At 33.7% G+C, this 14,596-nt stretch overlaps 1 protein-coding gene across 3 annotated transcripts in view; it reads left to right on the forward strand.

Annotated features, from left to right (window-relative positions):
• The first annotated feature begins 1,207 nt into the window (after positions 1-1,207).
• The window catches only part of LOC129808814 (eukaryotic translation initiation factor 4 gamma 3-like), an 81,305-nt gene continuing 67,916 nt past the window's right edge, over positions 1,208-14,596 (forward strand). Inside the window, exons 1-4 of one of the 3 annotated variants that reach the window (XM_055858715.1) lie at positions 1,208-2,519; positions 2,630-2,723; positions 13,304-13,335; positions 13,484-14,009. In XM_055858715.1, coding sequence (XP_055714690.1) covers positions 13,847-14,009 — 163 coding nt within the window. In that variant the 5' untranslated portion in view covers positions 1,208-2,519; positions 2,630-2,723; positions 13,304-13,335; positions 13,484-13,846. Of the gene's footprint in view, positions 2,520-2,629; positions 2,724-12,628; positions 13,098-13,303; positions 14,010-14,596 lie in introns of those variants that run through there. The other 2 variants (XM_055858716.1, XM_055858714.1) reach the window with 2 other exon arrangements.

Genomic DNA, 14,596 nt, shown 5'->3' on the forward strand with positions numbered 1-14,596 from the left:
TTTTTAGCAGAATTTTAATCAAAAGAATACAATTTTCGGTGTATTTTACACCATGTTTTGTCTTTTAAAATAAATTGTGATGGAGGTAAAATAAAATCTACCGTTCAAATACGAGTTTAACTCATCACCTAACAGGAAATAGGGTAAGTGTGCCAAATTCCGGCCAGCTTGCAATTTCGGCCACCTTTTTTGTTCCTCAAATTTCCATGAATTTTTAGTTTTTACATACTCTAGAGATTATACAATGCAAGATAATAACAAAAATTGTAGCTTCGACAAACGAGATGACGTGAAAAAGATATTGGAAGAATTCCTGAAGGCCAAGGAACTATGAGAATGAAGGTGGCCGAAATAGGGCATTTCATTTTAAAATGTATTAAGAATGATTTTAGAGTAAATAAAGACGGTAAACTCTCTACAAGGTTCCAAGCAACACTCTTACAAAAGAAAGAATAAAAAAAATCAATTTGTATTTAAAATATTACATTTTAAACTTCAGACTTTGGCGCTTGCATGCAACTATGCCGGAATTTGGCACACTTACCCTATGCTTTTGCCTCACAGTTGTCAGACTTTGAATAGCTCTAAAACTCTCTGAACTCTGAACTCTCTCTGAAGCTCTCTGAACTCCGGGTCCTACATATTCAATTTTTTCACTATTTGTGGAGACAATATTAAATGTCTCTCGTAATAAATTCTCCCCGTCTAAAATTGATAGGGAGGCCTTGGCGCCCCCTAAGCTCTTTCACTTTTTTCTAATTTCCCTCATTTTTTTAAAACTATTTTTAGAGGCAATACCTAAATCTCTTTCATAATAATTCTCCCCCATTAAGGTTGATAGGACGCCCTCTAGGCCCCCTAACCTCGCAGGGGAACAATTCTTACCTCGATTCTTATACTATATTTGCACAAATATATATTTGAAACTGTCAAATTTTGCTAAAAATAGTTTCTTTTTCTTTAAACTATTTTTAAAGACAATATTTACATGTTTTTCATAATAATTCATCTCCAGCTAAAATTGATAAAGCGCCCTCGGCGCCCCCTAAGCTCTTTCATTTTTTATATAATTTCTCTTTTTTTAAAACTATTTTTAAAGACAATATTTAAATGTCTCTCGTAATAATTCTCTCCAAGTATGGTTGATAGGGCGCCCTCAGCGCCCCCAAAACTCTTTAATTTTTTTTTCTAATTTCCACATATTTTAAACTATTTTTAAAGATTTGTGCTTGTGTTTTGATATATTTAGCTTTCGAACATATAAAAGGCGCGTTCGGCGCCCTATTTTTGATTTTTCTCGGAAACAAAAATAATAGTGATAGGGCGCCTTCGGCGCCCCCTATTCTTTTAGCTTTGAAAGCGCCCAGGGCGGACCGCCCCTCCCGCCCCCCCCGTCACTACGCCACTGTTTTAAGGTATTCGTCAGCTTGAACTTCTCCACTTTTCCATCTTCTTAACATAGATGAGACTTGTACTCTTCCTTCCCAACATTCTCTGTCCCACCATACACATTGAAACATTGATTTTCGTTTATATTTCCTACCAATGACGCATTCTCCTAATGTTTTCTCCAAACTTGCAATATCTTTGCTCACAGCGATCTCTTGCATTCTCAATTTAACGTTTTCTTTAAATTTTTGCTTTCCTGCTTCTGTCCAAATTTGCTTAAAAACCTTCTCGTCTTTCTCCCTTTTATTTATGTAGTTACCCTCTAATACCATAACTTGTGGGAAATGATCTGACTCCGTCCTTTCTACTATCTCAAATTATAGGAAAGTTAGGATTATAGTAGGTGAGATTGTTAAGAATCTCACCTAATATTGGAATTTGATATTTGAAGGGTATCAATCAATTTTACATTTTTTACATTTTAACTTTACATTTACATGTTAAAAATGTAGCACATGTTAAAGGTTTTTTTTTTTTTACTATGTAAAAAATGATGTAAAATGTAAAAAAAAATCGCCCAACCCTGACTGTATTAGCATTTATTTCCACGGAAACTCACGCGCAAAAATAGAAGATAATTTCCATGGATTTTTCCGGTACACTGTAAAATTTTCCGCCCGATGCGGCTACAGGGTTGTGTCAATTTTCTTTCTTTCCGCCATGCTGTGAGTGCTCACAGTGCTCACAGCCTCACACGCAGACTTTACCATCTGTCACTGAGACGTCAGTGTGAGTGAAAAAGAAAAAGAAGAAGAAGAAAAAAGAAAGACATTGCGTGTGAGCGCTCGCAAGAGAATCTTTAGAAAAAAAAATTGCTTACTCAACAAAAGTGGACTTTAGAAATAAATTATTATATTATTTTGTTGTTTGTTTGTTGTTTTTGGTAGAATAACACAAAAGAAGAAGAAAATAAAATAACACATAAAGAACAGTTTGACTAGAAATAATTTTGAACGTAGACACAAGAAGAGAGACAGAGAGAGAGAGTGAGATAAACTTCAAATGATTGCAGAGTGAATGATTAGGAAGTCCATGGACACGAACAAGTAAAAGCATTTTTGTGACAATTGGTGCGTGATTTTGCGTGCAAATTCTGTTTTTTTTTTTTAACTATTATTATTTTTTTGTGGTAAATTTATTAATTAAATCCTTTATTCGACGGGTGGATTTTTTTTTTTAGGAATTGGGCTGTTTGTGGTGGTGTTAGAGAATCAAATGTGGCCGGTTTGCAGTTATATGCATACCCTGCCACCGAAATTCCGTCACAGTTGTCGGTGAGTTCTTTTTCTTTATATCAAAGTGTGGTATTTTTTTTGCTCTTTCTTTTGTCTTCTGTGCTCCAAAAGGGATTCTTTCTCTGTCTTTTTTTTTTGTTACGGGAGGGATTTGTTGGCATCTCTCTACACGGGGAGTTAACGGATGTCATTACGGGGAATTGTGACAGCTGTCAGGTTAGAATGAATTGCACGTGGATGCCTTTGGGAATGCCAGAAGGGTCTGGGAAATGGGGCAGGCGCGCAGGGGGGTCAATGGGGAGCCATTTGGGGTCATTAATTGGCTGTTTTTTTGTTTGTTGAAGTGACCAAACGTGGCGAGGATACGTGGCGCCATCTACAATGAGCACGTCTCACATGCCAAAAATTTTGAGGTTATGCTCTGTATGGCTATCTCTTTCTCTTTCTGATTTGTTGGTAATTGAGAAAGAGAAAGACAGAGAGTGTATCTCTTTTCGCCCAATGCATTTTTGTCGTAATAGAAGGGGCGCCAGGTAGATATAATTCGCACCTTTGTTATTACAGTGACATTATAATAATAATAATAATATATTTATTCACAAAAATAGGGTCATCCCTTTTACAATTGTGAAGAAAAAAAATTAAAGTTAACGAAAAAATTAAAGTTAAAGAAGGAACATATATATTATATATTATATTTTAATTTAATTTATGTACAGGTATATAATACAATTTAAGTAAGTGTTCCAATTTTGATTTAATTGCTACATCTTTAATTCAGAGTATATTATAAGTATTAAACAGAGGTTTAGAATAGAAGAATATATAAAGTAGATTTAGGTGACTTTTACTTAATGAAACATATCTTTTAAATTAAATTAATTTAAATTAATCTTTTAAATTAAAATTAGATTTTATTCATTTTTTTTTTAATTCAAACGTCTGAAGTGCTTAAAAGTGCTTGGAAGTGCTGAAAATCACCTGTGGCACTTCAGGAAGTGTGAAAGTCTCTGACTTTTTCCATACAAATTCAGGAAGTGCTGGAAGTGGTGTACACGATTTTTCGTCTAATATCTCCCCCTTGATTTAATGTCAAGTTTCGTAGTGCGATAACTTCTTGAACATAATTTTCGTTTTTTTTTTTTATCAGACAGGAACAAAAAAAAACCTTTTGTCTATTTACAATATTTTGCTTATTTTTTTGGTTGATCTGCCAAGGTTCTTTTTAAATCACAATAGCAAACATACATACGGCTCTTCGTTATCCGGCTGACTGGCGGACAAAATGACATTTAGGTTTTTTGAATGATCGACGGTTTTTTTTAATATTTTGTGCTGTGTGAATTTATGTTCTGTCTGACAAAGAACAAGAGAATTTTCTTCATTATGTACTTACGTTTCATTTTTTATCTCAGTAGAATTTTGTGGCAAAAAAAAAAGAATTATGAGAAAATGAGAAATAGTACAGTAGACTCTTTCAAATTCGGGCATATGGGACCGAAATGTCAGACGAATTAGACAGAAATTCGGGCGATAAACTTTTTGAAATGCAACGATTTTTTATTCATGTGCATATAGATAATTGAGTTTACACACTCATATATAACGTAAATTGCATGAAAATTCCTCAATAATGCAAAATGACATCAAAACTAAGACAAACCATGGCAAATTTGAGCATATTTGATTCATTTGATAATCATAATCAAACTTGAAAAATGACAACAAACTTTTTTCAAATATAACCGCTGCCCGAATTATAAAGTAGCCCGATCTTAAAAGAGCCGAATTTGCGAGAGTCTACTGTATTAAATATTAGTTTATATGATAAAATTAGTCATTACTGCTAATAATTAAACTAATAACTTTGGTATATTCCCAACATTTTATAGAAATGTATTTGGAAATGATTTTGGTGCGAGACACGAACAGATGATTTCTAAACATAACCTCCAAAAAGTATATACGTCATCACCAGGCCTATCTGGCTCACCTTATAGCCTTGTTATTTGTTTTTATTCATCTTGGTCATTGAAGACCAAAAGTCAATATCTCTTACCGTTTGGCTGCTAGGATGAAGAGAAGTTGAAAAAAAATGCTTTGTGAAATCTGCTTTCTCTTGGAGTTCGTACAGTTGAATTGAAAAAATTTATTCAAAAGCTACATACGCCATTGTACAGTGCTGTCTCTCTATATGCATAGTTTGGGTTCTTTTTTTGACAGATCTCTCTCTCTCTCTCTCTCTGAATATGCACATCCTTTTTTTTGAAATTCCAATGGTTTTTTTTCTTTTAATAAATTATCATATTTTTTATTGTTCTAGAAATTCCCGTGCTATTTTAAATATAATATGAGATAGAAAAAAAAGTAAAATTAAGAAAATTAAAAACAAGAAAAATTAGTTACGAAAAAAATAATTTTCTTTATTACTTTGTCAAAATGTAAACAAATTGCCCAGCAAAATTTCTGCAATTCCGCAACTTTTCTTCTTCCTTTTTCAATCGGCCATCATTCAAAAACCGCACTAGCGATCGTAAAGATCTCTACACATTGGGAACAATTTTTGTAAAAAATTGCTTTTTTGAAGGAAATTCCCTGCAGCGTTGTAGGGGGAAACGTCAAATTTTCTGTCAAAAACGCAATTTTTGACGAAAATTGCTCCCAATGTGTAGACGCCTTAACGGCAAATAACTAAAGCTATCAAAATTTGTCTCGAGTAAAGGCCTCTACACATTGGGAACAATTTTCATCAAAAAATGCTTTTTTGACAGAATTTTGACGTTTTCATCTACAGCACTACAGGCAATTTCTTTCAAAAAAGCAATTTTTGACGAAAATTGCTCCTAATGTGTAGAGGTCTTAAGCGAAGTATCATACCCGTTACCTAATGGCTGCTTCAGAGACGGTTATTTCAAATCTCTACATTTTATTGGAAAAATTGACGTAAATATATACTTAATGAAATGAAAAGAATAATTTTTTCATAAAAAAAATATTTAATTTTAAGGCCTTAGCTGAAAATCACATTGTAAATTTTTTTTTTGTTCTCAAGAAAATTCTTGTACAATTTATCAAAAAATGCAGAATTTTCGGTAGGGAGTATGTTTAGTAGTGCTATTAAACCCATTCAGTTAATGTACCAGAAATACTTAAGATAGAATGTTGATATTTTGGGATTAGTTTCCTGCAAATTAGTAGATGAATTTTTTGAAAAGAAATTTTTTTTATCTATTATGGCGGCGCGGGGATTCGTCCTCAAACACACGTCTTAACGGACATTGAATTTAAATTCTGTGCATTAATTCATTACAAACTCTATTGCTTTAGATAGAGTAACTATCCAAGAAAACAAATTGGCAACCAGAATTCAAATCAGGGAAGAAGAAAGAGGCCAATTTTAATAAATTCGACGGGATGTCGAATTTTCCGTCCGCCATTTTGAGCAAAAATTTTGCATGACCTTCCGCGAAGCAAGAGAAGAATAACAAAATGTATTTTCATCTCTGTAGGACTATTTTTCCCAAGTAATTGACGAACTAAAGTTACTGAGAATCTATTTCCGACAGCAATTGGATTATCAATTGCCCAGAAATAAATCATCAAAAATCACTCAATTTGCGTATGATAAGGAATGGGTTAATCCTTCTCTATAAACAACATACCCTCGCGGTATTTATATATAAAATATATCATGAAAATCGTGATTATAAATTCTACCAAGTTGATAAATAGATAAACAATTTTAGAGAAAATATTCCAAGTCCATTTTGACAGAAAAACCTTTATCTATTAGAAATTTACTTTTTATTAAGATCTGACTCCAGCAATCATTTCACGTATTTTATTTCTTAGAGAGAATTTTCGAGTTGCTTAATAGGCTTAATGGTAGTACCTTTTAAAAATGCCCTATTTTATTGCTAAAAGCAATATTTTTGAAAAATATACAAAATATCAGAGCTGTAATAAACCGAACTCGCAGGGCAAGATAGTTTCAAGAAATCTTCAAATGCATTTTTCTCACAACTTGGTTTCTAGGTAAAGATTTTGGATTTACTTAAAATAAATTTAGTATGTTTTTATTTTGAGCCAATAATAGATAAATATAAAACCAGTCAACGGATTCAATATGATTTAAAAAGAAATTAAACAATGTCTGTTAATTTTGAAATAGTTGAATACAACATTTAATAACAACCAATCTTATTTCAGTATTTGAAATTTAAAAATAAGCTTTTTTTAATTTTTCACTTCCTTTGTAAAATGTGACAAATGATATTTTACATTTTATGACATTTTTTTATGATCCAAATCTTTTCCTAATATAAGAAAGTGATACTTGAAGCTATCTATAAGTGTTGCCTGTGTTCCAGTACATTTGGGATTGATTTTAGAAATTATACGATTGTTTATAAAAATTTTATAGAATCAAACCAACAAACCTTCTGGATTGATTTTAGAAACTTAAGACTTAATTTTAGAAGCTTTAGAGGATTAATTATATAAACTTTTTCGGTTCGTTTTAGACAAAGAACCCTTAAGCTTGTATTTTCACAGATTAATTTAGGAAAATGCACACACCTTAAGCATAAAATATACATCAAATCCCAAGTGCCTCAGTATGAACGGCCTTAGTTGTGTGTAAAATAACACGCACAGACCAATCACAAAACGGTTTAAATTGCAATTAAAAACACGTACAGCCTAAACATAAAACGGTTCAGATTACGCTTAAAATGACGCTCAGCTTAATCGTAAAACGTTTGAGATTGCGCTTAAAATCACGCACAGCTCAATGATAAAAGGGTTAATGCGCTTAAAATTACGCAAAGTTCAATCATTAAACGGTTAATACGCTTAAAATTACGCACAGCTCAATGATAAAACGGTTAAAATTGCGCTTAAAAAAGCGCAAGCGTGATTTTAAGCGTATTGATCGTTTTATGATAGAGCTGTGCGTAATTTTAAGCGCATTTACCGTTTTATCATTGAGCTATGCGTGATTTTTCTGATTGAGCTGTGCGTGATTGTAAGCGTATTAACCGTTTAATGATTGAACTGTGCGTAATTTTAAGCGCATTAACCTGGACCGTTTTACGTGTCTGCTGTGCGTGTTTTTAAGCACAATCTGAACCGTTTAACGTATGTGCTGTACGTGTTTTTAGGCGTAATTTTGAGCGTTTTATGTTTAGGCTGTGCATGTTTTTAAGCGCAATCTTAACTGTTTTACGTGTGTGTTGTGCGTGTTTTTAAGCACATTCTTAACCGTTTTATGATTGAGCTGTGCGTATTTTCAAGCTCAATCTGAACCGTTTTATGATTGACCTGTGCGTGTTTTAAAGCGCTTTCAGAAAAACCGATCTAAGGATTTCTTGTTCTTTTAGAATATGATATACAGAAAACGTAATTGAACATCATCTCATCCTTATACAATAACTTCAATTCATTCCTTCTATCAATTTTTTCAACGTCAAATGTTAAAGAAAAACATCTCAAATTATTTTACAGATAACATGTTTAAAAAAATTGGTAATCAAAAAATCTTTAGTAAAATTAGCGAAGAGTTCTATCTAGTAAGATCAAATATTAAGCAACACTAGTACGCTTTTCTAACTCCTTTAGCAGCTTTTTAAATAATAGGAGGGGTAAATGATACTGTCCCCTCTGTGGGGTTCGAGCAGAAATAATTGAAACAGTAGGGGAAAGTGTGTGGTGACCCCAATTGAGGCCACCTTGTTGCCTCCGGATCCAGATGATGATGTTTCCTCAATACACTATTTTTTTTGAGTTGCTATATTTTTTTTATTAAGGAAGATTATTACACTGCCCAATGGCATGGGCTACGTTTACACAGTGACTGAACCAACCTCTTGAATCTAGCTAGAAATCTTGAAACTCGCACCCTAATTCTATTCGACATTATTTCCCGTGGGAAGGTGTCCAATTAGTGATTCAGGACGAACCTCTAGATAACGATCGTCTGGAGACGATCGTTAAGTGCCTATAAAAATATCCAACTATCCACTTTCGCTATCTCTAGAGTTTTCTCCAACACTTTCTATATCCTTAAGAAAGGGGATGCTTAATTGAGATGACCGAGGACCACACACCTTTTCGATCTTTGTTATCTTTATCACTATCTCTTTTCAGGATTTTATGGCTTTCTTGGCGCGAGCTCTTATTTTACGACCGTCTCGAAGAGAAAGTAATCTTAAAAGCTTGTCACCATAGATCACCCACTTTACGAGTTTTCCAGGAATGAGGATGCCTTTGTTTGCTTAAGCCAACAAATGCATCCCCTTTTTGGTCACTCATATCTCGCCCATTGTGATCTTACGAACACCTGCCTAATGGCTTAAGATGTTACTTTGTCTCTGGGCTATAAATTTCATTCATTCATTTTCAACCGCTTATCCCTATTGGGGTCGCGGGCCCATGACATCCAAATTAGAAGCCCACGCTTGTCGATCCTCCGCCACTTCAGGAAGATGTTCGGGTTCGATCCCGAGGCGTTCCAAGGCAAGATTCTGAATTTGATTCAGCCACCTTGTCCTAGGTCTGCCTCGAGGCCGAGGTCTCCTCACAATGGCTTGCATAGCTTTTCTGGGGAATCTTTCCTCATTCATGCGTTGAACATGTCCATACCATCGAAGTTGTGATCTCTCAACCCGAAGAAGCAGCTCCTCGACTCTTAGTTCCTCACGAACGGCCACATTCCTCACTCGATCTCTACGAGTGTATCCCTTAACCGCTCGAAGGTACCTCATCTCGGCAGCTTGTACTCGCGATCTTACCCTTTCGGTCATTACCCAAATCTCATGACCATAGGTGAGAATAGGAATGAACACAGCTTTAAAGACCGATAATTTAGCCGATCGACTAAGCTCGACCTTCCTCAGCACGCTTCTGCCAAGCTCCCTCATTACTGCAGAAGCCTGACCGATTCGCGACGAGAGTTCTGCCTCCATCCTACCATCACTCGTGGCTATAAATTTCGTAAGGATAATTGGATAGAAACTCTCGCGGCGCTAGACATGATCTATCATGTCTCTTCTTGATATTTCACGAAAGAACCAGCGCGATCATGAAAATTTGAAAACCGAGTTGTGATGCACAAAATGCGTCACAACAAGTGATCTGCCTTTGAATGCGGCAGCCTTTGGACATTTATTTTTCTCCCTTATTTCCCAAACCAAAAATTCTATTTTATTAATCGAAGTTAATAGAAAATAGTTAGTTGTATTGATTATAGTTTAGAGTATAGAGTTTTTTCTTTGGAAAATAAGAGAAAAATTGAAATATTCAAAGGCTGCCGCATTCAAAGGCAGGCCACTTTCCCCAAAAGAAAAGTTTACTTTTCAGTTGTTGAATATCAAAATTTTCTACAGATACAGAAATTACGCTTTATACATAAAGTGCGTAAAACATTAGTTTTACATATGCATTTTGCAGATAAACTAATACATTCTTAAGAAATATTAAAAAAAAAAAAAAAACAAAACGATTTTCGACCAAGAGTGTGGTCTTCGAATGTGTTAATGTGGGTGATATTAGCATCAAGTAGTGTAAAAGGATATTTTTATCCAAACTTTGAATGTTTTTTTGCAGCTATAGAAATTATATTTGTTTTCATTTTACAAGAAAAAACATTTTTTTTAAACAAAATTCGGAAATATCCAAAAAAAAATATGAAAAAATGCAAATGTGCAAATAAACATGAAATATGTCAAAATATGCATTTTTAAATAGGGTTTATTAGAACCACAAAGGCCTAATTCGTGAAGATAAAGGGTCAAATAGGGCCTGAGTACGCTTATTAAGAACATGCAATTACATATTTTGGCCAGCTCTAACTATTACTATTACTATTACTATTCTTAGGTCCTCTGTTTTTTATTATTTACCTCAATGATCTTCTCAATATAAATTTAAGTGGCAGAATTTTAGCATACGCGGACAATTTAATGATCATTTATCGTGCAAAATCTTGGCTCGAGGTGGATGCTATGATGCAGAATGACCTTATTATTTTAAGACGTTGGTTAAACAGTAACCACCTAGTTTTAAGTAGCAAATCTACTGCTATTCGTTTTCACGGACCTATTCCTTTGGTTAACAATAGCTCTATTATATGTCATTCACCAGTTTGTAGCTTAAATTGTAGTGAAGCCTGCGTTAGAATTCCTTACGTAGAGGAGATTACTTATTTGGGTTTGATTATTGATAGTCGACTCACGTGGAAGCCGCACCTCCAAAAAATAACTAACTCCCTTGCTCCTGTTATTGCTAAGGCATTTCAAGTTGGAAAATATTGTCCAGTGAAGGTTGCGCGATCATTTTATTTTGCGTGTGTTGAATCAAGAATACAATATGGAATCACAGCCTGGGGTGCTGCGTTCCGTTCCAACTGGAGATCAGTGAAAATGGCTCAAAGAACTGCTCTCAGAGCTGTTTTCCGTAAATGTAAGTTTGATTCCTTATTTCAAACGTTTATTAAATACCATATCCTACCAGTTACTTTCAGTTTTAAATTTAAAGTCCTTCGTATATTTTTTATTAGGGGTGGATACCTTGCATCCCGCAGAATTAGGTCATTAAGATTGGGTCCATCGATTGTTGTACCTCACCCTAAAACTGAATGGTTCAAAAAAACTTTTGTTTATTTAGCTCCTACCTTTTTCAATTCATTGCCTGATAGAATGAAGGTTTCAACTTTAACACGTAATGGGTTCCTTAAGAACTTATCGGTACTTCTCTGGAAAGAGTTTGAAGCACTACGTCTACCTGTTTCTGCTGTGCAGCAGTAAGTTCCGTGCCTACTGATCGCGCGATAAATTGGTTCCGATGTGCTCTTACAGTTTGAATAATCTCTATTGACCTGTTCTTTTTGATTTGCCCTTTACTAATGTTTTTAGTTTTTGCTTGGCGACTTCTCCAATGGTGGGATCTCTTTGGGGCCTTCAGCCTCTTCACTGCCCAACCACTTTGTAAGGGGTTGTCGCATGCACATTCTGAATTCTACTTGTTTTTTGCTTTAAATTATTTACTACTTTTAGCTCGTACATATTTCTTGTGAGCTGCTGTAAGAGTGTCCCCGGTTCTGATTTTTTTCGGTGATTTTCTGGCGTGGACCTGCTTTTGCCGCCGAATTGGCTATGCTTTTATTTTTATTTTTATTTTTCTTTAGTTTTTTCCTACTTCGTATTTTTCCGTTTTTGCTCTTTTTGCTTCTTTTGCAAAGGAACTCTTCTCAAGTTCTCTCACACTCTCGATCTCGTCCCCTCTCTGACTTTTTTCAGTTGTCTTTCTCTCCACCCAACTTAATTACCTTGAAATTCTAATATTTTGCTATTACAAGTAAAACAATTTGATGGTTCTCAATCTCGAACTCAGAAACGGCGAAATGAGCCACTTTGTGAGCCCGTTGTTTCTTAGCCCATCTGTCTCATCTGCCCTGCCTGTGACTCCCTTCCCTATCCCAGTAAGTGAGATTTTGCACATAATTTTAAATTGAATTTTGTAAATTAACTATTTTGTACTAAATTTTGGCTTATACGGTGTGTGAACCAAGGTTTCTGCCGTTTACTTGGGGAGACCGGTTGTGAAGTCGGTCGGCAGCCGCAATTTGAGATATGATGATGGAATAAACATATTATTATTATTATTATTATTACTATATTAAGACAAAAATGCTTCTTGGGCAGTTACATTTTCAAATCTGACGAATTTCTGCAGAATTTGCCGGGTGGGTGATTTTGAATGAATGAGACAGTGCAATGTAAAAAAAAACATTATTCAAAAGCTGCATACGCCACTGTAATACTAAAGGTGCGATATTAAATGGATTAGTGTTCTTCTCATCACATTCACTGAATTTGAAAGGGAGATTTTTTTTTTGAAAGGTTTCTCTATGAATGAGAGAGACAGAGACAGAGAGAGAGAGAGAGTTGATGGGGAAATAATGTGTCAAAATGTATTTGCCTGAAGTTTTCGATTCAATTTTATTATATTTCTTTCATTATTTGCTGCTTTTGTTGCCTTTTTAAGAGGAATTGCGTTTTTTTTTTGAAATTTTTAGTTAAATGTCAATATAATTGGTAAATAAGATGAGAGAGGAATTTTGTGTGTTTTATTTATTTGTTGTCATAGAATATTTGTGAGGTTATGTTTATTGTTTCGTGGCTTTCAATATAGCGCCCTCTACAGATTAGATTATTGTTGCTATGACTGTCAAATTGAAAGAGATTTTCACCTTTTTTTTCTTTTTTTTTATTTTATTGGTTATAAAGAGACACGAAGACAAAAATATTAATATTTTTAGTTTTTTTTTTTTTTTTTTGAAGAAAAATAAGGGAAATAATAGAGAAATAGTGAGAGAGAGACAGGGAGATCAGTGAGAATCTCTCTTTGAGGAGGGTAACGTTAAGTCTTTTTAATTTAATTTCTTTTTTATTTATTTATTTTTTTATATTGCATTTTTGGTTCCTGGAAAAACAATAGTTTTTCTTTCTTTTTAGGATATTTATTTAGTTAGATTAAATTCGAATTTATTGTTTACAAGGAAGACTTTTTTTTAGAGATTTCTTATATTGTTTTTTTTTTTTGTCTTTCTTTCATTTTAGGATATCTCCAGCCTTTTCGAAAGATCTTTGAGGTTTAAGTGATTGATATTTTCACCACATTATCGACCTCTAATTTGTTTTTTTTTTCTTTTTGTTATTATTATTTTTTTTTTTGAATTATTTTTTCGAAAGCATATTTTCGGAGAAAAATAGTGTTTATATATTTAATTTTCTTTAAAGAAAAAAAGATAAAAGTGAAGAAAAAAAAGAAAAATCAAGTGAAAAAGACTGAGAGGATATTTTTCTGATACAACTGAAAAATCTACAAAAAAAAAAAGATAAAAAGAAAAACAAGTTGAGTGAAAGTGATTTTGTTATTTTTTTCTTTCTTTCTTCTTTTATTAATTAATTAATTTTCAATATTTTGGTATTTTCTTTACTCTCCGCGGAAAAAAGTAAAAAAAAAAGAAAAATATTTGTGTGACGTGGTGTTGTAATAATATTCTTAAAAGATAAAGAAAGGAAGTGTCTCAGTGACCCCCCTCAAAAAGGAAAGAAAAAAGGAAAAGAGGTGGTGTGGCTTTTTGGTCATCTTGGGAAAATATGATGAGCACCAATTCACCAGGAAGTGGTGGAAATAGCAACAATTCAGCACAGAATTCAGTTCAAAAGGGAAAAATTCAGCAGTATTCATTTGTGGTGCAACAACAGAATCATCAGGCACAGAAACAACCACCTCAACCAGGCAATTTTGCTTTAATTCAGGGTGAGTGTTTCTTCATTTTTATTTCATTTTATTTTATTTTTTTTTTATTTATTTATATTTTTAACCTGTTGAATATATCTGCCCTTCTAAAGTGAGAGCAATTCAATTGACATTTGACAGAAGAACAAAAAAATGTCGTTCATGACAGTTTTCCTCTGTCAAAAAATGGTCCAGAGAGAAAAAGAGAGAAAATCTTTGACAGTTTTGACAGATTGGACGCCGACTTTATAATTGACTACATTTAGAACACTAAAATGAACTTAACTTACATATTCAGCATAATAATGCACAACACATTGTATGCTTACTCTAAGAAATTGCGAAATTAATGAATTAAAATAAATAATTAAGGGTGATATACAGGGTGTCTCCACTATACAAACATATTCACCACGAACACTTGTCACCACAAAATGACAGTGATTGAAAACCTTTTGACAACCCAGTGGTCAATCAACACATTACAGTATGCTAGACTGAGGCATTACATGAATGTTTAACCTAATCACTGTCTCATATGGAAATTTATCCCTCTAACGGTGTTTTCTTTACTACGCGAAAAAAAAGTTCTAAAACAGTGTTTTCTA

This window comes from Phlebotomus papatasi, chromosome 5 (assembly GCF_024763615.1).
Source record: "Phlebotomus papatasi isolate M1 chromosome 5, Ppap_2.1, whole genome shotgun sequence".
Classification (NCBI taxonomy): Eukaryota; Metazoa; Arthropoda; class Insecta; order Diptera; family Psychodidae; genus Phlebotomus; species Phlebotomus papatasi.